General features: G+C 37.5%; 1 protein-coding gene across 4 annotated transcripts in view; it reads left to right on the forward strand.

The window, feature by feature from the left end:
- FAR2 (fatty acyl-CoA reductase 2) overlaps nt 1-23,675 on the forward strand; it is a 177,246-nt gene that overhangs the window by 139,580 nt on the left and 13,991 nt on the right. For 3 of the 4 annotated variants that reach the window (XM_043440822.1, XM_043440821.1, XM_043440823.1), the window contains exons 3-9: nt 2,918-3,093; nt 5,971-6,150; nt 15,724-15,901; nt 17,175-17,219; nt 19,403-19,521; nt 20,625-20,692; nt 23,341-23,512. In XM_043440822.1, coding sequence (XP_043296757.1) covers nt 2,918-3,093; nt 5,971-6,150; nt 15,724-15,901; nt 17,175-17,219; nt 19,403-19,521; nt 20,625-20,692; nt 23,341-23,512 — 938 coding nt within the window. The remainder of the gene's footprint in view (nt 1-2,917; nt 3,094-5,970; nt 6,151-15,723; nt 15,902-17,174; nt 17,220-19,402; nt 19,522-20,624; nt 20,693-23,340; nt 23,513-23,675) is intronic. The other variant, XM_043440824.1, reaches the window with a different exon arrangement.

A 23,675-nucleotide genomic window follows, 5' to 3' on the forward strand; every position in this document is an offset into this window, starting at 1 on the left:
GGTCATACCTGCATGTTCTAGTGGTTTTCCCTACTTTCTTCAATTTAAGTCTGAATTTGGCAATAAGGAGTTCATGATCTGAGCCACAGTCAGTTCCTAGTCTTGTTTTTGCTGACTGTATAGAGCTTTTCCATCTTTGGCTGCAAAGAGCATAATCAATCTGATTTCAATATTGACCATTTGGTAATGGTCATATTATCAGGCCTGGCTAATGTAGTAAAATAGGACCCTAATTATTACTGTGGCTTCAGTTGATGCAGCCAATTCATTGATTTATGCCAATGGATTGTAATCAATACCACCTCAATCAGAATACTGAAACTTCTTTTTAAATTATCTTATGTTCATTCAGATATCCCCTCTTATTTGAAAATATAAATCCATAAATAGGATGAAGATTGGGACTTTATTTCCTGAAATAGTAATTATCTCCTAAAACAGTAATGCTGTAAATGTATCTTGGTGCTGTTCAACATTGCACAGGTGGTCTGAAAGTATAGTACAATTTAATAATATCCTCTGAGTTTTAAAGTCACAAAAACCAGGGACTTTGCTGTTGATCCAGTGGTTAAGAATCTGCCTTCCAATGCAGGGGACTTGGGTTCTACCCCTGGTTGGGGATTAAGATCCCACATGCCATGGGGTGACTAGAGAGCCCAAGTGCAACAGCTAGGGAAGCCCCTCCATTCCACAACCAGAGAAAGCCTGTACACCCTAACAGACCCGGCACAGCCAAAGAAAATTTAAAAAATAAAGTCATAAAAATCAAAGGCAACAGAAAGTGTTTGCATGGCAGCTTGCATCATCTGTGACCAGCCCCATTGCTAGAAGAGTAGCCACTGAGGTCATCTTCCATGTCTTGCTCTCAAGCAGCCAGAAGTCTTCACAGGCCAAAGTCAGACTCAACAGAACCCCAGATAGATTTCTCATGAATGAAATCTATCATGGGTCAGAAAAAGCCTCGTATAAATTCAGTTGTTAAAAAGGAGGATAACTGTATTAATGTGGCATAAACTTATCCAAAATTATCCAACCTGTGTCTGTTGTACAATTAGCATGAACTGCAAAAGAAAATTGTGATGCTGGAGAAGACTTTTGAGAGTCCCTTGGATGGGACGGAGATCAAATTAGTCAATCCTAAAGGAAATCAACCCTGAATATTCACTGGAAGGACTGTTGGTAAAGCTGAATCTCCGATACTTTGACCACCTGATGCAAAGAGCCGACTCATCAGAAAAGACCCTGATGCTGGGAAAGATTGAGAGCAGGAGAAGAAGGGGACAACAGAGTATGAGGTGGTTAGATAGCATCATGGACTCAGTGGGCATGAATTTAAGCAAACTCCAGGAGATAGTGGAAGAGAGAGAAGGCTGGCATGCCGCAGTCCATGGGGTTGCAAAGAGTGGGACATGACTTAATGTCTCAACAACAACAACAACACAAAGGAAAACATTTGACTATGAAAACAAATATTAGCATGCTTATGATCCATTATGACTGGAGAGTTGTTAAATGTCTTTCAAAAGAATTGAAATGAACTTTGTTGAGAATGTCCCTGAGTTGATTTATCAGTCTTAGATGTCAAAAAAGCACTGAAGAGTGGCCTAACTTTTGAATTATTTTCAGGATTATAGTAACACAATATTAAAAAGGCTGGCCTTACAGTGCAGGAAAATAGTAGCTTGGAGACAGATGTGTATTACCCTGCCAGGTCAGTATGTGGATTTAATTCCCTCCCCTAGTTGTCTTCATTAAATTTCCAGGATGTCCTCTGAACATGGTCTTACCTGATGCAAATGAGACATGATTTCTGTAAATACCTGAAATCAGCTTCTTATTACCCAACAGAGAAGCCTGGGGTAAATCTCTAGCGGGAAGGAGAAGCCTTCTGCTAAGGATCAAGGAACAGATGAAAACATTCTTTTGGAGTTAAAAGGGAGAGCAGGATTGTTTGTCTCCACTACTATATTAGTATTAAAACCACATCCTAATTTTCTCTGCTCTTAACCTTTCTAAACGTTTAACCTTACTTCTCTTGCCCTTACTTTTCACATACCAAACCATTACTACAATAAAGTTTTATTTTATCAAAGTAGATTGGAACCAAGATGCTTTCATTAAAATTATTTTCTGAGAAAATGGAAAATACCAATTCAACCAGAGAACTTCTGTGTGGAACGGAAAATAGAGGCTGTGTTTTATCTGAATAATTGTAATAAAAGCTATATCTGCCAGTACTCTTTCCTTTTCCCTTTATAAATAAATTAGAATATTAAAAAATCAATTAAAATCCAATAAAAAGTACATGAGCTCATGTAATCCTCTTACTAGACAATAACTGCCATTTATATATTAGAATGAGATTATACAAAGATTTTATTTGTTTTACCCATTACAAATTTGCTTAATTTGCTTTTTTTTTCTAATTATCTTTGTGCTTCTAAGACCTCTTGTAAATCTGGTCCAATTAACCAAGTTGTTTTGAACCTGTGCTTATGAGACCTTCTTAAAGGCAGGTAATTTTGCTGGTAATTTGTCAAGGTATATAAAGGCGGGTGAATTTGCTCGGAAAACAGTATCTCTAAGGCAGAAATGGAAATAACCACCATGTTTAAACATGAAGCTGCCTTGGAAGGGAAGAGGGGATGGTGCAAGATATGGATGGCTTACTACCAGTCCTTCACCCAGGAGAAGTTCAAAATACACTCCTTACTGCTCACTGGGACTTTTTCCAGATGTTAATCAAATTAAGAGGAGCAAGAATTATTCTAAGCTGACCTTGAATTGCATGAAATATAGCAGATGGCTGAGTCATATTCTTACAACTAACAACCAGTTTTTGTGAATTAAAATGAAATGTCATTGAAAATAAGAACATTGTTGGTGATGATGATCTTTGATGACTTATATATTTTAGCTGTTTGAAAAAGTCAAAGAAGTTTGTCCAAACGTGCATGAGAAGATCCGAGCTATTTCTGCAGACCTCAATCAGAATGACTTTGCCATCAGCAAGGAGGACATGCAGGAGCTTCTTTCACACACAAATATCATCTTCCACTGTGCCGCGACCGTGCGCTTTGACGACCACCTCAGGTACAGTCCAAGTCCCCTTTCACGACTTGTATTACACGTGTGTGTGCACACGTATGCGTAAGTTTCTTCATTATTTCTCTTTTAAAAAAAGAGATATTCTCAATGAAAACAAAGGAGTAAATCTTTTCTAGAATCTTACCATCCACAGATAACCATTTAATATTGTGAAGACCATCCATTTCAACTTTTCTTTATGCATCTGTAATAAAATAGACTTATGTTGAATTTCTCCAAAAAATGAAATGATGTTTTTTGCAACCTGTTCAGTTTTATTTTTAGATATCTTTCATTGTCAATTGATAATTTATTATAATTTGTAGTGACTGCATGGCATCTCATTGTACATGTATATAATACACTCAAGCGGTTCTGTACTGACATTGCTTAGATGTTTCACTGTTATAAACAGCTCTGCAATGAACATCTGTATGTATACATTTTTTCCCTTTGGGTAAATTCCCAAAAGTAGAATTATTAGACACCTGCCAGATATGCCCAGGTTATGAACAGTTTGTATTTTGACATATAATGCTAAGTTGCTTTTCAAAAAGGTGGTATGAATTTACACTGTTCTTGGTCATGTGAGTGCTCATTTCTAACACAGTAGTACCATATTACAATTCTTTAATTCTTTTTATCATTGTCAATATGAAAATGGAAATAGTATTGCATATTTTGGTTTTTATTTCTTTGATAATCAGAAAGGTTGAGAATGTTTAAATGCGGATTGACAGTTTATTCTTTTGTGAAATGCCTGTTTGTGTTCTTCACCTATTTTTCTCTTGAAACAATCTTTTTTTGTCTGTTTTAAGACTTCTTGGAAGATTTAGCCTATCAACTCTTCATCTTTTATAAGGCTCAAGATATTTTAACAGTTTATCATTTGTCCTCAGCTCTGTTTTTATTATTTACAGTTTTTCATAATTTTTTCTAGTATTTAAACTGCTCCATGTTTACATTTAAATCTGACTCATTTAAAATGTACTTACCTCTAAAGAATAATAGGAAAAGTCTATAAAAATAAGAGTGATGTGTGTGATGTACAGTATTTTTTTAATATTAACAGATGGTTATTTTTTAAACAACATATATTAAATTATTTATTTTCACTTTTTGTTTAAAAGAAAATAGTATATTAAATGCCCATTTCTGAATCCTTTTTTAAAACGTTCCATTGATTAGACTTTCTTTTCCAGTACCACAATATTTTAATGACTACTATTCTTATTTTATTAGGCAAGTATACACACATTTTTCTCTTTTTAAGGAATTTTCCTGACTATTCTCACCTCTTGATTAAACTTAGAATAAATCTGCCAAGTTTGTTTAAGGGTTGTGAGTTTGATTGAGATTACCTTGACTATGTAGATTGATTTAGAAAAATAGCATGATTTAGACATTGACTTTTCTTACCCAAGAACAATGTATGCTCTATTCAATTTTTCTCTTATGATCCTTAATGAAGCTTCATAATTTTCTTTATATAGAGCCTACTTATTAATTTGATATCTTTTAAATGTTCTTTTTTTGACTATGTGCCATTCTTCCATTGTAGACTCTAATTTTTGTTTCTATACAGGAAAGATAGTGATTTTTTTATATAACTTTTAGAAGTGAACACCTTATTGAACTATTATTGTTCACCCCAGTTTTTTCCAGTTGCTTCTGTTTCTTCTCAGATATACAGTTATATAATCTGATAGTGATTTTGTGGTTGGCTTTGCAGTGATGGTGTTTATTAACTTTATTTTCCTCTCTAATTATAAGGCTGCAACTTCAGAGCAGTGTTAAGCAGTAGTGATTGTGAGCATTTTTCTTGACTCTGACTTTAAAACCAGTGCTCCTTACTTTTCACCCATGACACAGGCTATCAAATTGAAGTATATATATTTTTAAATCATTTTCTTCTTCTTTTAGTGAAATTATAAAAATTGAACTGGAAATGGGTATTGAATGCATTTAAAAATTTTTCTATATATAAATGTACATATGATCACATGTTTTTTTCTTGAGTTAGAGTAATAGGTTTCCTAATTTTGTATGAAACATATTTCTAGAAAAAGAATTACTTCAATGTCATCATATCCATATGTTTATGCAGCTTTGTGTTCTATTAGGTAAAATTTAGGGTTTTGACATCATTTTTTTAACTGAAGTATAGTTGATTTACAATGTGGTTTTAATTTCTGCTGTATAGCAAAGTGATTCAGTTATATATATATATACACATATATATATGTATACATTCTTTTTTATATTCTTTTCTGTTATGGTTTATCATAAGATACTGAATATAGTTCTCTGTGCTATACTTTAGAAACTTGTAATTTATCCATCCTATAAATAATAGTTGGCATCTGCTAATCCCAAACTCCCAATTCATCCCTTCCCCACCTCTCTCCCCCTTGGCAACTTCATCTGTTCTCTATTGACATCAATTTTTATATCTGACCTATACCTTTGCAATAGAAACATATTTCTCATTCTATATTCACCGTTGCTCTCCTCTAGTTTATTTGAATTTTCTAATTTAAGTTAGATGCCTAATTTATGTTTTTCATTCTTTTAATGGCTGCTTAAGAAGTCCCTGTATAAATTCAAAGGATTGTGATTTTCTTTCCTTCCAGTTGATTTAGAATCAGATGACTTCTAAATGCAACGTGTATCACAGGATTTATATGCACAAAAGACATCATCAACATATAACATATTCCAAGTATCATATAACTGTGTGGCCGTGACCCATACTTTTCTTCCTGGTCCTTCGATGCAGCCACAAAAATCAGATGGATGTGCCAGTTACTGCAGTAGGTGCAGCTCCAGCAAAATGTGATGTGACTTGCCTCACTCTATTTCCTTCTGCCTGACCTTCTCCAGACATGCTGTGCAGCTTAACGTCACTGCCACCCAGCAGCTTTTGCTCATGGCCAGTCAGATGCCAAAGCTGGAAGCCTTCATACACATTTCTACTGCCTTTTCAAACTGTAACCTGAAGCACATTGATGAAGTCATCTATCCATGTCCTGTAGAGCCAAAAAAAATCATTGACTCCATGGAGTAAGTTGGGTTACATGGGGGGTGGGGGTGAAGGGAGATGGACTGTCATTCACTTATAAGGTAACACATTGAGATACCCTGGGAGCAGCATGCTTTGAAAAGGTGCCAGCTTCAGCCCTCTGTCCTTGCTGTTCTCTGTCCCCAGTGCGGAGTAGAGTGCTTCTTGATGGAGGAGAATAGGGATAGGATAGCTGTATTAGGTTGCTTAAAATTCCATGAGGTACTTGAGAATACTTTACATGGAGGTGGTTTCTCACTTCTTAGTGAATTAAGCTTTGCTACTAGATTTATTTTTTTCAAGGGAAGTATCGGGGCTTCCCAGGTGATGCTAATACAGGAGACACAAGAGGTGTGGATTTATTTGATCCCTGGGTCAGGAAGATCCCCTGGAGGAGGGCATGGCAATCCACTCCAGTATTCTTGCTTGGAGAATCTCATGGACAGAGGAGCCTGGTGGGCTACGGTGCATAGGATTGCAAAGAGTCAGACACAACTAAAGCGACTTAGCATGCACGCAAGGGAAGTTAGCATACATAGTATATAAATGTCCAGAAGAAAGGTTTTGTCATTAAACTGGCAAAGGTTCTGCGACTTACTAGCTCTGTGACCTTGAGCAAATCTTTAGCCTCTTTGAGCCTTAGTTTCTTCATGTGTGATATGAGGCTAATAATAGTGCCTGTCTTTTTAGCTGTGATGATAATGTGAGTTATACAAAGCAGTTACTACAGTGCTTAATAGCAGTTAATCAAAAAGTTCATAAAGAAGAACTAATAGGGAAGAGAAATTTCTTCCAAATCTGGCAGAAAGTGTAGGTTTCTTGATCTGTTCAGCTGAGAGACACTTCCCTTATGATCCTATTATGCAGGAGGGACAGAAGTCTAGCATTTTTCTCTTTGGCCAACTAACAGAAACTAATTTCTTTTTAGGACATCACCCTGATCTCAAAATAAGTATGTTTTTCTGTTCTACCTCTTCATTCTTCTGTTCCACTTACCAAATTTGCCTTATTTTGTTTGCTTTTTAAAAGACTCTGCATAAAACATATTATAGCAGAGGAAATATACTCTCACAGTGGATTTGTCAGATTTTAATTTTTTATAATACTGTATTTCTATTTTAGATATACTGTTTAGCTTTAGCTAAATCAAGAGTTTATTCCCTTCAGGGCAAACATTTTTATCTCATACAGCTCTGAGAACAGATATTTTTACCTGTCATTTTAAAATAACCAGGACAAAAGAAAAATGAAAGTCATTTAAAGGAGACGGAGGTTGGTTAAATAAATGATGATTTGCTTAACTGGTGCAAAGGAACCTTTCAGAGTCCAGAATTTCTCGGGATAGTTGGAGGAAAGACACTATGATGCGAAAGTCGGTGCAGGAAAGTTGAGGTCTAAAGCCTTGGCATGTTTTCAGGATGGAAATGATTTGTGTGCTGTTTAGCCATCCTCTTACAGCTTTGTCTTTTGGTAAATGTGGTGTTTATGGATGTGATAAGCCCATGAAATAGGAAATGGCAGCCCACTCCAGTATCCTTGCCTGGAAAATTCCATGAACAGAGGAGCCTGGCAGGCTACTTACTGTCCATAGGATTGCAAAAGAGTCAGACACAACTGAGAAAATGAGCACACATACACAGAAGCCCAGGAAAGGAGCAGAATTCCCCCCGTCCTTTGATTCTTCTGAGAGGCCACCAGAGAAAAAGGTAGGAAATGGAGATTCAGTTCACCCAAAGATTTCATACCACTTTCTCCCTCCCAAACTGTGTCCAGATGCTCAAACCCTCCCACACCCCATTTCAAAGAATAAACTCACCTCCCAGAGGAAGAGTTGATTTGTCAACAGGCTTTCTCCACTTCCCAGCATATGTAAACTGGAAAAGGCAGGTATCTGCTACATGATTGATGATCAAACTGTAATGGACATTAGTACAAAATTTATATCTGTCTGTCATGTACTGCTCTCCAAGGAGAACAATTATTTTAAAACATACATATATGTAAGCCAAACAGAACTGGGAGAAAAATTATATTTTGTCATGACAAAATACATTTCAATGCAGTTAAGGAACTAACTTGCCCTTTTTTTAAAACAAAGAGAACATCATTACCACAATTTATTTAAATTTTTATACTCAGAACCACCTGTCCAGCACCATCCCTCTCAGCCTTACATTTGTGCCACAGTCACACAAAGTACTCACTCTTTCTCTCTCTCATACGTCTCTGCCTTGGCTTAGGTTGTTCTGTCTCTAGAGGCTACTTCTACCTCTGCTTCCTCTGGTAAGTTCTTATCCAGACATCAAAGCTTTCCTCTGGGAGCACATGGACTCAGGTGACCATTCCCATGCTCCCAGAGTGCCCTGTGCTCATCCTCATCATGACATTTAGTACAGGTCATTCTAAATGTCTGATTATTTGTCTGTATCTCCAGTGGCCAATGAGATTCTCAAAGGAGGAGACTGTCTCTTGTTCCTTCTTGTTCTTCAATGCCAGCACATAATAGGAACTCAAATATTCGCTAAATGAATGAAAAGTTTTTGATGGAACTGGATGATCATTGTTCATACCACTCTGGCTAAGATGTGTTGTTGCTTGTTTGTTTAGACAAAGGAGGAATAGACAGAATTCCATAGCAAGCTGGTATTTGAGAGTGTGAAGTCTTACATATAAAATACATATATGCCCTCATTTTATCTGTGTTTTGGATTGCTCTTTTTTTCTTCTTAAACTTGGAATAAAACCTATGTGTTAAGTTTGGAATAATGCTTTGAATAAATCCCAGCAGCCCCTGGCCAACTAGACCATTGTTCATGACTGTTTCAACAATTCCTATGTCAGATAGAATTTTCTGAAGTTTTAAAATGACAGCATTAAAATTATCCTGAATAAATACTACTGCACCTAAATCCAGGTTTAGTTGCTCTGTTCTAAGAAAATATTTTTCTCTGATTTCTTCTTTATTTTGTAATTGGCCCATGGTTAAAACAAAATTGCCCTTGGAAATTTTTATTAACAGTAACCCTATGGGGTCTAGCCACTGTCATTGTTCTTAGTACTGCAGTAGTCCTCATTTTTTACAAAAAAGGAACCAAGAGTTAAACAGCAAGAAAATGTTGAAGCTTTGTGATCAAATAAAATCTCTGATAAAAGAGTAATGAATGCATTAATTTCAGATGGGGGAGAGGGGAAATCCTTTTACAATGTATGTATGAATGCTATGTTGCTTCAGTCGTGTTCAATTCTTTGTGACCCCGTGGACTGTACAGGCTCCTCTGCCCATGGAATTTTCCAGGCAAGAATGGTCAGAGAAGGCAATGGCACCCCACTCCAGTACTCTTGCCTGGAAAATCCCATGGACGGAAGAGCCTGGTGGGCTGCAGTCCATGGGGTCGCGAAGAGTCAGACACGACTGAGCGGCTTCACTTTCACTTTTCACTTTCATGCATTGGAGAAGGAAATGGCAACCCACTCCAGTGTTCTTGCCTGGAGAATCCCAGGGACCGCGGAGCCTGGGGGGCTGCCGTCTATGGGGTTGCACAGAGTCGGACACGACTGAAGCGACTTAGCAGCAGCAGCAGCAATACTGGAGTGGGTTGCCATTTCCTGCTCCAGGGGATCTTTGCCACCCAGGGATTGAACCCTCATCTCCTGCAGCTCCTGTATTGCAGGTGGATTCTATATCACCGAGCCACCAGGGAAGCCCCTTCACAATGTATATGTGTACCAAATCATCACAAGATGCGCTGTCTTAAAATTTTGTTCATCATACCTTAGTAAAGCTGAAAGAAAAGAAAATCACCCATAAAACAGTAAAATGAACCTTTGTTTTTCCAGAGAAGCAATTTAATGGGAATTACAGTTCTGGGAAATAAAAGAGGGTTTGCACTTTTTTGCCAGGAACTTCCCCAATTGTGCAGGCTGAAGAGATCCTGCTTGGCATTGTTAACAAAGGGAATGGAACTGTGAACCAAACCTGACACTTCTCATTCCTGCCCTATACTTCTGTCCTCAGCCCACCACATGTTCTGTCCATCTCACAGCCCAGCCCCTCCCTTCCTTCAGCCCATCTCTGAAAATCCAGAATTACCTTTGTCCCTAACCATTCCCAAAATATAAATTTTGATTATCTTATTATGGAAACTTTAGTATACACATATTTTCATAATAAATTAGGACTTGATGCTTTTAATTGGCATTTCGTGTTCAGCAACTGATTATCTGTGCACTTGTTTTCTGCCCCTCATTCCAACACAGACGTTTTATGATGTAATGATGTCACCATTCTTATAATTTCTGCCTTTATATTTCCAGCCTCTACATAGTTGGTAATATTTACGTTTAGAAACTCATGTGTGTAAATGGATCAGGGATGACCAATAAACTCCAGTTTTCCAGAATAACAGCTTAAGTGGAATGTTTATTTTTTAAAATGCTCATAGCTGACCAACAAGGACAGAAGTTTGGGGCTTATGCTTCCCATACGTTTGAGGCCAAGGTAAATCCTCTTAGTGGGACTGTGTAGAAGAAAAAAGCTTTTACATCTGTATAAAACCTGAAATAACTAGAGTTAGGAACCAGAAAAATGGATCCATAATTACTTAGTGCTTTATTTAGCATGCTTAAACCAATCTAGTAAATATGCAGTAAGAAGGGAAGGATTCTATGAATCATCATTGAGCAATTACTTGGAACAAAGACACTTTCACAGACATTTAATTCCTTAACATAATATTGTAGGGCTGATACTATTATGGCTAATGTACTAACAAAGGAACACAGGCTCAGAAAGGTTAAGTAACTCTTCACAAGTCTCTCAGCTAGTAAGTTGCAGAGACACAAAGGTTTTCCATGGCCATGTGATTATGGTCTTTCTAGTATATGCACATACTTGGCCATGTGATTAAATGGTGCTTTCTTAAGATAGGGACTGTACTTTCAAGGAGCCCACAGTCAAATGCAAATAGAACATAGCAGAATTACCTCAGAGGTGTGGTGGAGGAAATGGGATGTAGTAGGCTTGCTGGTGCTGAAGGACTCTAAAGACAGATGTGGGAGATAGAACTGGAAGAATATGTACAGTGGGGGACAGGTCAGATGGGGCACACACTGGGCAGAGCTAGTGAAGGAGGAAAACCTAGGGCTTGCCTGGAACAGAGCTGCAAGTCCATTTTGGCATCACATAGGTTATGTGTAGGCAAGCTGTTAGAGGTCAAGCTGGAAAAATAGAATGGAGCTACACTGTGGGCATTTTGAGTACCATGCAGAGGGTTATGTTTAATTCTACAGACAGATCTGTTGAGGGAGGACTCTGTGTGTGTGTGTGTGTGTGTGTGTGTGCATGCGTGTGTGATTTTGGCCATTTGTTTCATTTTGTTTTAATCAAGAAAAGACTTTGATGAAAGTGAGCTTTAGGAACATGATGGTTATGGAGCCAAAGGGGATACATTAGCATGGGGAGTCTCCAGAGGCATGGAGACCCATTACCTGAAATGGAATGGTGAAGGGGACTAGAGCTTTCTGAATGGCAATACATGTAGTAAACTGCTATGTGTTTGTGGAAAGAAAAACCAATAGGGCATGGCTACTGCTTTGCCTATGGGCTTGCATACACCTTTTTTTTGTTTGTTTTCATTCAGTTGCTAAGCCCTGTCTAACTCTTTGTGACCCTGTGGACTGCAGCCCGCCAGGCTCCTCTGTCCATGGGATTTCCCAGGCAGGAATACTGGAGTGGGTTGCCATTACCTCCTCTAGGGTATCTTCCCAACCCAGGGATCAAACCCACATCTCCTGCATTTGCAGCCATATTCTTTACCACTGAGCCACATGGGAAACCCCTGTTTATCTATTCTAGGGGAAAGGAAAAAGCTAATTTTAGCATTTGTGCTTTTATTGTCAGGATTGTGTAGCATTAGGATGGCATCTAAGCAGCTGACAAAAAAAAAAAAAAAAAAACTGTAAATTCTGTGTACTTTTAATAGCACCAGACTTCAACATGAATCAGAGCAGGGTTAAATTGTTCTTAAATAAGCTGAATAATTTCCATGGTGTCAGGTCACTGGAACCAGAATATGTGCTCAATAAAAGTCTATAGGGTAATACAGAGGCCAAGTCACCACAAGCATTACGCTCAGATATACCCTTCTCCCCAAGAAAAGTTTCAAATTTACGGTGAAGTCAGTTAAATTTACTCCGAAGTCACTGCCCAATTGAAGTTGGCCAACCTTTAGCCTTTCATCTTCCCAGCACTTTTCACCACTGCCACCGGATACCTTAATTTCCAATGTTTCTTCATTTCCTCAAAGACACCCCCTCTCTAACTTTCCCACAGTCTCCCCCACAACCACACCTCCTTCTGAGTTCACCCAGTCCCTCCGACCATTGTCCATCTCAGCTTCCCAAACTTTGGACAGAACTGTCCAATCATGACTGTCCTATGAAAGAGCGCACATTTAGCTGGTTCCTGGAGAGAGTAAGGTGACTGGACATGGAGATTAAAAAAATATAATCCTTGCACTCCTAGACTCATTGTAAAGTGGGGAAACAGACATGAGCAAGAACTTTTGTGTTCAGTTGCTCAGTCATGTCCAACTCTTTGTGACCCCATGGAATGTACAGTTTCTTCTGTGCATGGAATTTTCGAGGCAAGAATACTGGAGTGGGTTGCCATTTTCTTCTCCAGGGAATCTTCCCCACCCAGGAATTGAATCCTCGTTTCTTGCTTTGGCAGGTGGACTCTACCCTGGGAAGCCCGAGCAAGAACATATAGCATGATAATTGTAATCAAGGGACAAACATATTCCAGGTCAGAGAAAAGACAGCAAAGGTTACCTTGAGGCAGGATGTCCAGTACTTACTCTCCAGAAAGCTTTTCCTGATACACTACTAGGCTGGCCCTGTTTGCTGCATAAGAAAATTGAGGAAAAAAAGATAGTAATATTTAGAGGAAATCGTCTTTGGGGAGTGTGTGTGTGTGTGTGTGACTTTTTGCTTCTTTTACAGCGATTTAAGTAGAAGTTTAGAATTTGGAGCCCATGAGTTCAGACATCTCCTTGAGTATCCTGAAGTGCTTTGACTTAGTTTCAGAAATGTGCTTTGGTTTATATGGTGTCCTTTTTTCATGCTAATTTATTTGCTAGTTTAAAGACAAGCAACAGCTCCAAATCAAATTTTGATACAGGAGAACATGAACCAATTTTAGGTCCTAAAAAGGGCATCACTTAACCAATGAATGTTACATTAATCTCTTCGAACCCAAGAAATGGCAGGATGAGATATGATCTGTTTGGCTGTATTAGAAAAGATATTTTAAAACCAACTGTGAGCTTTCTATATACATGCTTCTTGGCGGTTTTACTAAATATGTGTTGGATGTGTTAGCTCATTTTGTTTAATCAAATAGTTATAAGTGTAGTTGTGAATGTTCCTGTTTGTCCTCATAACCTGAAAATTTAGAACACATGCAATTATTGCTATTTTTCACAAGTGCCAGAGGAGGAAATGAGAAAATGATACAGTAGAATGTGGCGGAGCTACAAATAGTAAAGGCAGACCATCTACAGAGCACTGCAACTTCTTTTGCTTTGTGTTCTTAGAAACCTAGAAGCCAGTATTTTCTAAGATGAGCTAACTCACCAAACTTGGAGAGGCCTCCAGGTGTTACTTTCTTCATGCCCACCAACAGCAGTGGCAACACATGGTACCAGCCACGGGACATACAATCCGAGGGTATTCCTGGCTTCTGATGCTTTCTTAAACTTGTTTTCTTCACAGCTTTGTTAAAACTGGGCTGTATTTCTTCAGACCTAGTTTTTGTAATCTGTATGCTTTTGTAGGTGAAAAGAAAAATGGTCTTAGGTCAGTGAATCCACTGCTGACCCACAAATAAGATGAGGTAAAGGTAACATTATTAGAAAGATAGAGAGGTGCCTAGATTATCCCTCACTCTCTCCCAACACTCAGTGACCACATGATTGAAATAACTTCTGTTTTTCTAAGTATTTGGAGTTGTTTTTAATGCTCAGACCTTCTCAACCTTTCTCTTTTCAGTACAAACCAGAAGGCATTTGATAACTAGAAGATATTCAGCACTAATAGCCACAAAGCAAGGAAAATTAGACCATAACAGACAGTATTAACATTCCTCTCCAATATGGAAATTGAGAGTTGTATTTCTGAATGTCTTGGCGTTAAGCACTTCTTAAATACTCAGTAATTTGTCGTGAGAGGAAAACGATAACCTCTAATAAGATTTTTCTGCAATCAAAATAGTATGATTGTGTTGGGTCCAATAAAATGGGAATAAATGTACCAAACACATTAATTATAAAGTCACACTGACATGTCACCTAATTTTTAAAAACTATTATATCCAAAGTTTTACCAAATAGATCTACCAGCTAAGAGAAACATTCAGTATTTAATCAATAATAATTTCATTGCTCTCTTAGAGAAAAGCAGGTAGACTCTGGGATTATCAAAATGGTTTTAACATCTTTTAAAAAAAAAATTAGATTGTTGCCATGGTAACTCAGTTATTCATGATACAGATCTTCTTGAAGGTAGAAGTATTCAATAGTCATTATATTAAAGTTGCTTCATTGTGCTATTCTCACCCCACTTGGCAGACTATTAATAGTTATTAGAGCACTTTAGAACTCATTGGAAATCTCTGGAAATGATTACCAAGTTATTAGCATAGACTCTAAACAGATCTTCAAAATACAGTGCCTGGATTTGCTAAAACAGATTGTAAGTTCTGATAAATGTAGTTCCCTTTCTTTGTTAAGGCATTAAGTAGAATTTAAAACAAAAATCAAAGCTGAGGCTTTCAAGATTAGTGCCAAGGTTGTAAGTGGACAATAATGAATGAGAGGGGCTGCCACTGACACCTCGGATGACAGCCTCTCAAGTCCATGACCACGGCAGCCAGCCCACTGTTGGACACCCAACTGGCACTCACAATGCATTCATTGAATGTACCTTGATAGGTACATTCCCTCTGAGAGGCTATAATTGAAAATAGAGATTAGCTCTATCTAATCAAGTAGCAGGGCGCTTCCCAGGTGACGCTAGTGGTAAAGAACCCACCTGTCAATGCAGGAGACAGGAGACACAGATTCCATCCCTGGGTCAGGAAGATCCCCTGGAGGAGGGCATGGCAACCCAGTCCAGTATTCTTGTCTGGAGAATCCCATGGACAGAGGAGCCTAGTGTGCTGCAGTCCATGGGGTCGCAAAGAGTTGGACATGGCTGAAGTGACTTAGCGTGTGCACACACGCACACACACACACACACAATCAAGTAGCAGACTGCATAACAATTAGATAAATCTATTGAGACAGAAGGCCGTAGGATTCAACGAGTAATGTTGGGCTAAGCAGGGGGGAGCAAAGATCTCATCCATCTTGCATCATTTGGATAGGTTCACACTCAAGCCTTGGTATCCTTTCACAGTTCCCAATTTCAGAACTCAAGTTAGAATGGGGAAGTTCTGTTTGTCGGTGTCTCAGTTTCTTTTTGGTATGTTGTCTAACACATGCTGACAACGTTCTTTTCACTCTGACTACCTTCAGGTGGTTAGACGATGCTATCATTGATGAGATCACACCCAAACTGATCGGAGATCAGCCTAACACTTACACCTATACCAAGGCCTTGGGAGAGGTGGTGGTGCAGCAGGAAGGTGGCGACCTCAACATTGCCATCGTACGGCCCTCCATCATGGGAGCAACCTGGCAGGAGCCCTTCCCAGTAAGCCCACTTGCCTGGATTCCACGCTTTGCTTCTGAACCAGCATCCCTCCTGTCCAATTACTCTCTGATGTCTTTTTTTTTCCCAGTATACATAGCTGAGTACAGCAAATGTGAGGACCAAAGTGCACGTTTGGTTCAGGATTTACTCACCACCGGGCTCCTCTGATGTTACACTGACTGTCCTAGAGTTGGGTGGAGTCTTCAGTTAGTTTCTCATTAACTAGAGTCTCAAAATTCCCATGGGAAATAGCTTTATTTCTTGGCTTCTCCACAATAGTTTAAATATACCAGAATATTCCTGCTGGCCAAATTGATAATGTTAACAAATTGCCAGGGTAAATAGGAATTGCAAAGCTCAGAGAAAGTCCTCAGTTTAGGAATAATGATTTTTATCTGTGTATACTTCTATATCTTTTTGAAAGTACTTTGAATTATACCATCTTTTTTGAAGCAATTCTGTAAAGCTTTTGCACCAGATAAATCCAAGCTCCATTACTTATTGACATGCAGCCTTTTACATATGAGTTGTCTCATATGTAAAACTGAGCTAACCACACCTATTGTGGAGGGTTGATGAGAGGAGGCAGTGTAGTGGTATGTCTACTGCAGTGCCTGGTCCCTAGTAAAAGGCTCAACTAATAATCCTTTCAAGTTCTCTCTCCTCTCCCATCTTATACATTTTGACTTTCAAAGATAAACAGACATAATGAGAGGTCAACTGACTTGCTTTGGGCTTAGGAGACAATCTCATAAAGACATTTTTCTCTAACTTCTCCTAAAGATAATATTTTCTCTACCATCTACAGCGAGCTAATACAAGTTGATCTTGAAACAGAATGAATGAAAGATGCTATGACTCTTACAACTGTCAAGTAAGAGTCAATTTTCTGCAAACTATGTTTGAAATGTTCCCCTGAGAAGTTAAAATCAGGCCCAGGTGAGGAAAATGAATTGATTAGCAGATTATGATATTAAGATGAGATCCAATTTAACTCCTAAGATGTCATAGACAGCTTGCAACTATTCTTGATTCCTGCTATGAAATAAATGCCAGCAGAATTTTAATTCTTCCACAAACCAAGTGCAGAAAATATCCAGTGCTTTCTCATTGATCTCTGTTTGTAATTTTGGAAATAGTGGACTAGACAGTTTATCAGCTGGAGTCTGTGTTCTTGTTTGAAGTTTAAGATTAGACTGCAGATATTCCAAAGGTACTGTGATTTTCTGACATGTGGAACCAACTAGAGATCTTTTCCCTTTTCTCTTTTTAGGGTTGGGTTGATAACATAAATGGACCTAGTGGGCTCATTATTGCGGTATGTATAACGGTGTGGAAATAATTACTTCAAATGTAGTGGAGGGACAGTAACAAAATTCTAGTATTGGCTTAGCTTTACTGATGCAAAACCATAAGCGTTCCTTTACTCACTACAATTGATGCAAATTATTTCAGTTTTGCTGATTGAAAAATAGAGGCAGAATGAAGTTACTTTAATTATCTGTCAATATCATTATCAGGAAAATAGAAGTACTGTGATATCATCAATTGCCACTTAGGAGTTTTATTTTTGGATAGAATTTTGAGCCTCTAGTACCATGCTTGTATGTCCCCTTAGTTAACACAAGATGGGGGTATTTCCTTCTTTTTGCTCTTTAACCATAGCTAGAATTAGGGATGTGATAAAACTCATATCCCCAAAGATTATTAAATTTATACGCATTTGGATAGAAAGTATATAAATGCATAAATACATCAACATCTATTTCTCAATATATCTAAGAACAAGGACTACCAATTGGAGCAAGTTTTTCAAATATAAGAATTGATGACTATAGGAAACACTTTTCAACACTAATTCTCTCATAGACAAGGAGAAACATCAACCATTCCTCATTCCTCTGGGTCAGCAGCCCTTTGTGTGCATCTCCCCTCAGTGGAGACTGATCCTGTGAGCTGCCAAGCTTTCTGGTGCACACTAAAGCATTTTAGGCTGAGAACTACAACTCTTCTCATTTGGACATTGAAATGGACTTCACCCCTTTATCGAGTTTAAATTTTGTTAGGGATCTCATGTTTCAGACTGTGCCTCTATTCACAGAACTAGATCCAACATGAACTACAATGCAAAGGAAAGACAGTGAATTATGACTACTTGTCAAAGACAGTGACAATGAACTTCTTTCCAATTTCTTTCTCTTTCTGTTCCCTACCTGCCTTCAACTCTTGAGGCTTAGTTGGAAGTGAGTGTTCAGTAACTTAGAACATAGCTATTTTAACATGATCCCAGGGTGAGTTTTATTACACTGTGAGCAAATCTGCACATGCATTCAGATTTTCTAAAATTTTCCAAATTGATTTCCCATATTCCGAAGGACAGGAGGAAGGCATGGCAACCCACTCCAGTAATTTTGCCTGGAGGAATCCCATGGACAGAGGAGCCTGGTGGGCTATAGTCCATGGGGTTGCAAAGAGTCAGACTTGACTAAAACGACTTAGCAGGCACTCTTGTCCAAAGGAAGGTTAATCAGTTACAAGAAGACAGAAATGAGGAATATAAGAAAGTGCTGACGACTGCAAATTGATGTTGGAAACTTGCAGGGTGTAAATAATCAATTACTTCAAGAAGTCAATAAACTGGCTCCTTTATTTATTGACATGGCATTTATTAACATGAACAATTCCCAATTCTTGCATTTATATAGCATCAGTGATCTGTGAGGTAAACAAAGATACTGAACAAAAAGTAAATAACGGTGGCCTTTTCCACAAGTAATAAAAAGTTTTTGTTAAGTAGTGGAATTTTATCAGTTTAAAAAGGTGTTTCTTAAACTTCTAGTGCCTAACTGGGATGACCCAGAGGGATGGGATGTGGAGGGAGGTGGGAGGGGGGTTCAGGATGGGGAATACATGTAAACCCATGGCTGATTCATATCAATGTATGGCAAAAACCACTACAATATTGTAAAGTAATTAGCCTCAACTAAAATAAATAAATAAAAAACAAAACAAAACAAAAAAACTTCTAGTACCTATTACTTCTTGTAAACTAGTAGACTCTAGCAAAAAATGACATCATTTAAGAAATGGTAAGTTAAATTAATGGGAAATTTGGGAAAACTTAATTCTTAGAATATCTTATGAATTAATTTTTAAGATATTATATCTTATTCTTGGGTTTTTTTTGTTTGTTTTTTTTTTTTTTACTCTTGGTGTTTATCAATTAACTAAATACATTAAACTCCTCACAAGTTTGAGGAATTTCACTCTGAAGAGGAACCCGAGGATCACTGGTGGTTCTTGGAGATGTTGGCACTTGAACTTGGCTGGGGAGGTTGGATGGCCTGAGAGCAGTCAGTCTTGGCACATGAACTTAGCAAGCAGTGAATCAGTGTTAGTTATTATTACTACCAGCATTGATACTCTCTGTCTGATATATACTTTAGCCCCAGCTGTTACTTAGCACCTGGTTCAATAATTTATGTCCCTTTTCCTGTGCAGGCTGGGAAAGGGTTTCTTCGGTCCGTAAGAGCGACTCCGATGGCGGTGGCGGATTTGATTCCAGCAGACACAGTGGTCAATCTCACGCTGGCTGTAGGATGGTACACGGCAGTTCACAGGTGTGGAGTGGATACTTAAACTGGCTTTCAAAGATTTGGTGAGGAGGAGGGTAGCTATGTTGGGCACCTATTCAAAATATATGAATTTTCCTGAAGAAGACCCCAAATGTGAGAAAGTATCTGTTTGGATATTTCACAGAGTTCCAATTATGTCATAAAATAGCCATTAAGTTGTTTTATAAATACCAGTTAGTACTTGGTTGACCATAAAATAATAAATTCTTCAAATCATTTAACCATGAAATTCTCAATAATTGAAAAGCCTTTCTTTCTATTCAGCAACCTAAAATATAGCTTCCCTTAAGGCAAAGAAGATAAAAGTAGATGAAATGAGAGCATATTTTTCTTCACTTCTCAGTTCCTAATAAAAGTCAAAAGTTTCAGATCACCATGTGTGTGAGAGAGAGGTATTTTCTAGTACAAAGAAAAATAATAGGTTGTTTGTATATTTAGCTTTGTTAGTAAACAAAATTTTTATTAATTATTTGAAGTTAGACATTTAGATGTTGTTCAATCCAACAGTGCTTCATTGGATTTAGGAAAAAATATAGCCCATATTTTTGCCCAGTAAAGATGTCAAGAAGTTAGAAATACAATTTGCTTTGTCATCATCATGCTGCCTCCATTTGCTCCATAAATATGTCAGCCTGTTGGGATTTTTGTTCCTCATACACATGTACACACACACACTTGCACTTTTCCTAGTTTTTCATTTTGTTTTTAACCCAAAGAAAGAACAAAAGATGAAAGTGTTGCAGAGAGTGCCTCGTGTGTCAGGTGGTGCTTAGTTGCTCAGTCGTGCCCAACTCTTTGTGACCCCATGGACTGTAGCCCGCCAGGCTTCTCTGTCCATGGGGATTCTCCAGGCAAGAAAACTAGAGTGGGTTGCCATGCCCTTCTCCAGGGGATCTTCCCAACCCAGGGATCGAACCCTGGTCTCCCACATTGGAGGCGTATTCTTTACCATCTGAGCCACCTAAGAGTGCCTTAGTTATGGAATTATTGAAAGAAAAAAAAAAATAACTTGTTTAAGTGTTATTTTCCCTTATCTTTCTTTCATTAGTTCTCCATTTTCTTGTATTTCCCTAACTCTTGTTTTTCAGACCTAAGTCGACATTGGTCTACCACTGTACATCTGGCAACCTCAATCCCTGTAACTGGGGCAAAATGGGTAAGTGCCTGTAGCAGGGTACCTAAGGAACCATTAGAGAATGCTCATTCACAATCAGTGTTTGCCACAGGGAAAAACAATGTGTGTCATGGAGTTTTGAGTCTAATGGGGAAAAAGACAAAACATAGGTAAAGCCAGAAAAATAACTGCAAATTGTAAAGGTGTAGAGTTAATTAGAATGCACTGTGGTATCTCAAAGAAAGGGACCAGTGAAACAGCGGCATGATTGTGAGCAATAAGGGGTCCATTGGCTGTAGAGATTTAAAAAAGAAAGTCAAGCCAAAGTCAGTAATTATAAGCAATATCAGTGATAAAATACTTCTCCTGAGCCACTGTGCTCATGCACACAGCCCTCACTCCCCTGGACGTATCACTGAGAATGTGCCATGATTAATGGCCAAGTAGATTTAGAAAAGCCCAATGATACTAATTGGTGTCATTGAGTCAGTGATACTCTTTATTAATTTCGGCAGTCAGCCATAGTGTAACCTTGAAAGTAGCCTGTTGGATTGAATTAGAATTAATCCTGCATGTGATAGAAAATTAGCTAACCAATCTTGTGCTCTGCTTCTGATTTTCTTATGAATATCTGAAACCTTTAGATCATCTAATTGCTGTTTAGCTACTATATGTTGAAAAAAATTAAATGTGCTTAATTTGTTAGAATCTTTTTTCCAATTCAGGGCATCCCACTGTGCTATTCTATTTGCAAAGTTATTATTTCAGTAAAAGTAAAATGAAATTATCTATTACCATCATATCCAGTTATTTAGATCATATAGCTAAATATTTCTGGAAATAAAAATAAATCTCCTCTATCTCAGTAACAGAATTAAGGTATCATTCATAAAAAGAGGCATTAGTAGAAGCAGTCAAGATACTTAAATTCTAAATCAAAAGATGCTACCTGTAAATTCCATACCTGGGATTCAAAATAGTCTTCTTCCTTGCTGAAAATTCTTACTGTCTATTTTATGAACATACACAATGTAATAGCTGAAAATGATCTTACAAATAATCTAGTGCTTACTTCTTTTGATCATGGTATATATAAAACTCTCATTCTGCTTTTTCTCTCTTTTCCTTGCTTTTAAATTGAAGTATACTTATTTACAAGGTTGTGTTAGTTTCGTGTATACAGCAAAGTGAATCAGATAGATAGATATCATTCTGCTCTTAAAAATAAACTTTGACAGAAATTTCTGAATCAGTGAAAGTCAGACAATCAAATCACTGCATCTTGTTTCATGTTACATAGCCATTTATTAACTTTTTTCTTTATATATATATATATTATTCAACTATAGATGACTTACAGTGTTTCTGCACAGCAAGGTGATTCAGTTATACATAAACACAGATATTATTTTTTCAATTATTTTCCATTATATTTATTACAAGATATTGACTATAGTTTCCTGTGCTATACAGTAGACCTTTGTTGCTTTTTGCATATCTAATTTTTTTAAATTAGAAATCTAGCTTTCTATTTGCCACTTACTAACTTTAACACTCAACAAGAAAGATGAAATTTAGAGGAAAGCCTTTCATTCACAAAACCATTACAAATTTTGTATTTTTGAAATTAAACGATGGTACAATAAAAATTAAATTCTTAAAAAAAATAGTACAGTGTTCTCACTTTATTTTACACACAAAGCCCAGAGACAGTAAATGATTTATTCATTTCACATGGGGAGCGGGATCCTGACATAGAAGTAGATGATGGGTATGAATGCGTAATAATCACCCCACTAGGGATTCCTAAAGTCAACATGAATCCCTCTGGGAGGAAAAGACCCAGAATCAGATGTTTCTGGATAATCTTTTCTGTATGGGGTATATATTTTTCATACAGATTTCCAGGTAGTATCTTTTACAGAGGACAGTAATCATATTATCATAATAATTGATAACTTCACCATAACTAAGTAATGAACTTAGGCAACTTTCAAAATTCTACATAAATAAAATCAAAACTGAGTTCAAAAGAATGAATGCCTTTTGAAAAGAAGTATTTGATTTACAGATGTACATTAAAAGCTTTAAACCAGGTTTTATATAAGTAATGATATACTTTTTAAGATTATTATTTAAGAAAACTCTGGAGACAAAAGTAAAACAATTGAGTCTGATATATTGCCAGAGTAGTAGAAATACCAAAGAAGTGAAAGACTGGTATTTAAAGTGAACCAATATGAAGGAATCCTAATTTTATAGTCTCTCTTTTACGTAAATCTTTATAAAAGTTTAAGTAAAATGTTAAGAAACTTTCCTGATTGTTCTGCAAGTAATGATCCAACCAAAGAAATAACACCCCCAGGTTCTGTCTTGGGCTTTCTGAATAGACTAAATAACCTTGAAATTGAATTGAAATTTTAGTATTGACTAAAACTATTTTCCCAAGAAGTTATTTTAGGGTAAAGTTTCAAGAGAAGGATTCAATTCTTAACCAAATTACATTGTTTAAATTTGCAGATGACCACTTGCCTGGTGTAAAAATCTTAGTATTATTCTTGACTCTACACAGCAAATCCTTACTATTTATTGTTTTGACCCATTGCAAATGCCATCTACCATAATGGGTGGCACTTGCAATGCTCCTGGACTTAGCACTTAATCTCCCCCACCCACTCCCCCACCTCCAGGATTCCAAGTCTTGGCAACCTTTGAAAAAATCCCATTTGAGAGAGCTTTCAGGAGACCCAACGCTGACTTCACAACCAACAACATCTCAACCCATTACTGGAATGCTGTCAGTCACCGGGCCCCTGCCATCATCTATGACTTCTATCTTCGTCTCACAGGAAGGAAGCCCAGGTGAGAAACGGAGACAATAGCTCTAGGAGTGTCTCTGCATGAAAGTTAAGGATTCCAGTCCTTTGCCTTCCCATCACCTACGGATCAAAGTGACAACTGAATCATAGTTATGATTATATCTCTAAGGGAGTTAATTATATCTCTATATAGTTATGATTTTATC

The sequence above is a fragment of the Cervus canadensis genome, chromosome 21 (genome assembly GCF_019320065.1).
Source record: "Cervus canadensis isolate Bull #8, Minnesota chromosome 21, ASM1932006v1, whole genome shotgun sequence".
In the NCBI taxonomy this organism is placed as follows: domain Eukaryota; kingdom Metazoa; phylum Chordata; class Mammalia; order Artiodactyla; family Cervidae; genus Cervus; species Cervus canadensis.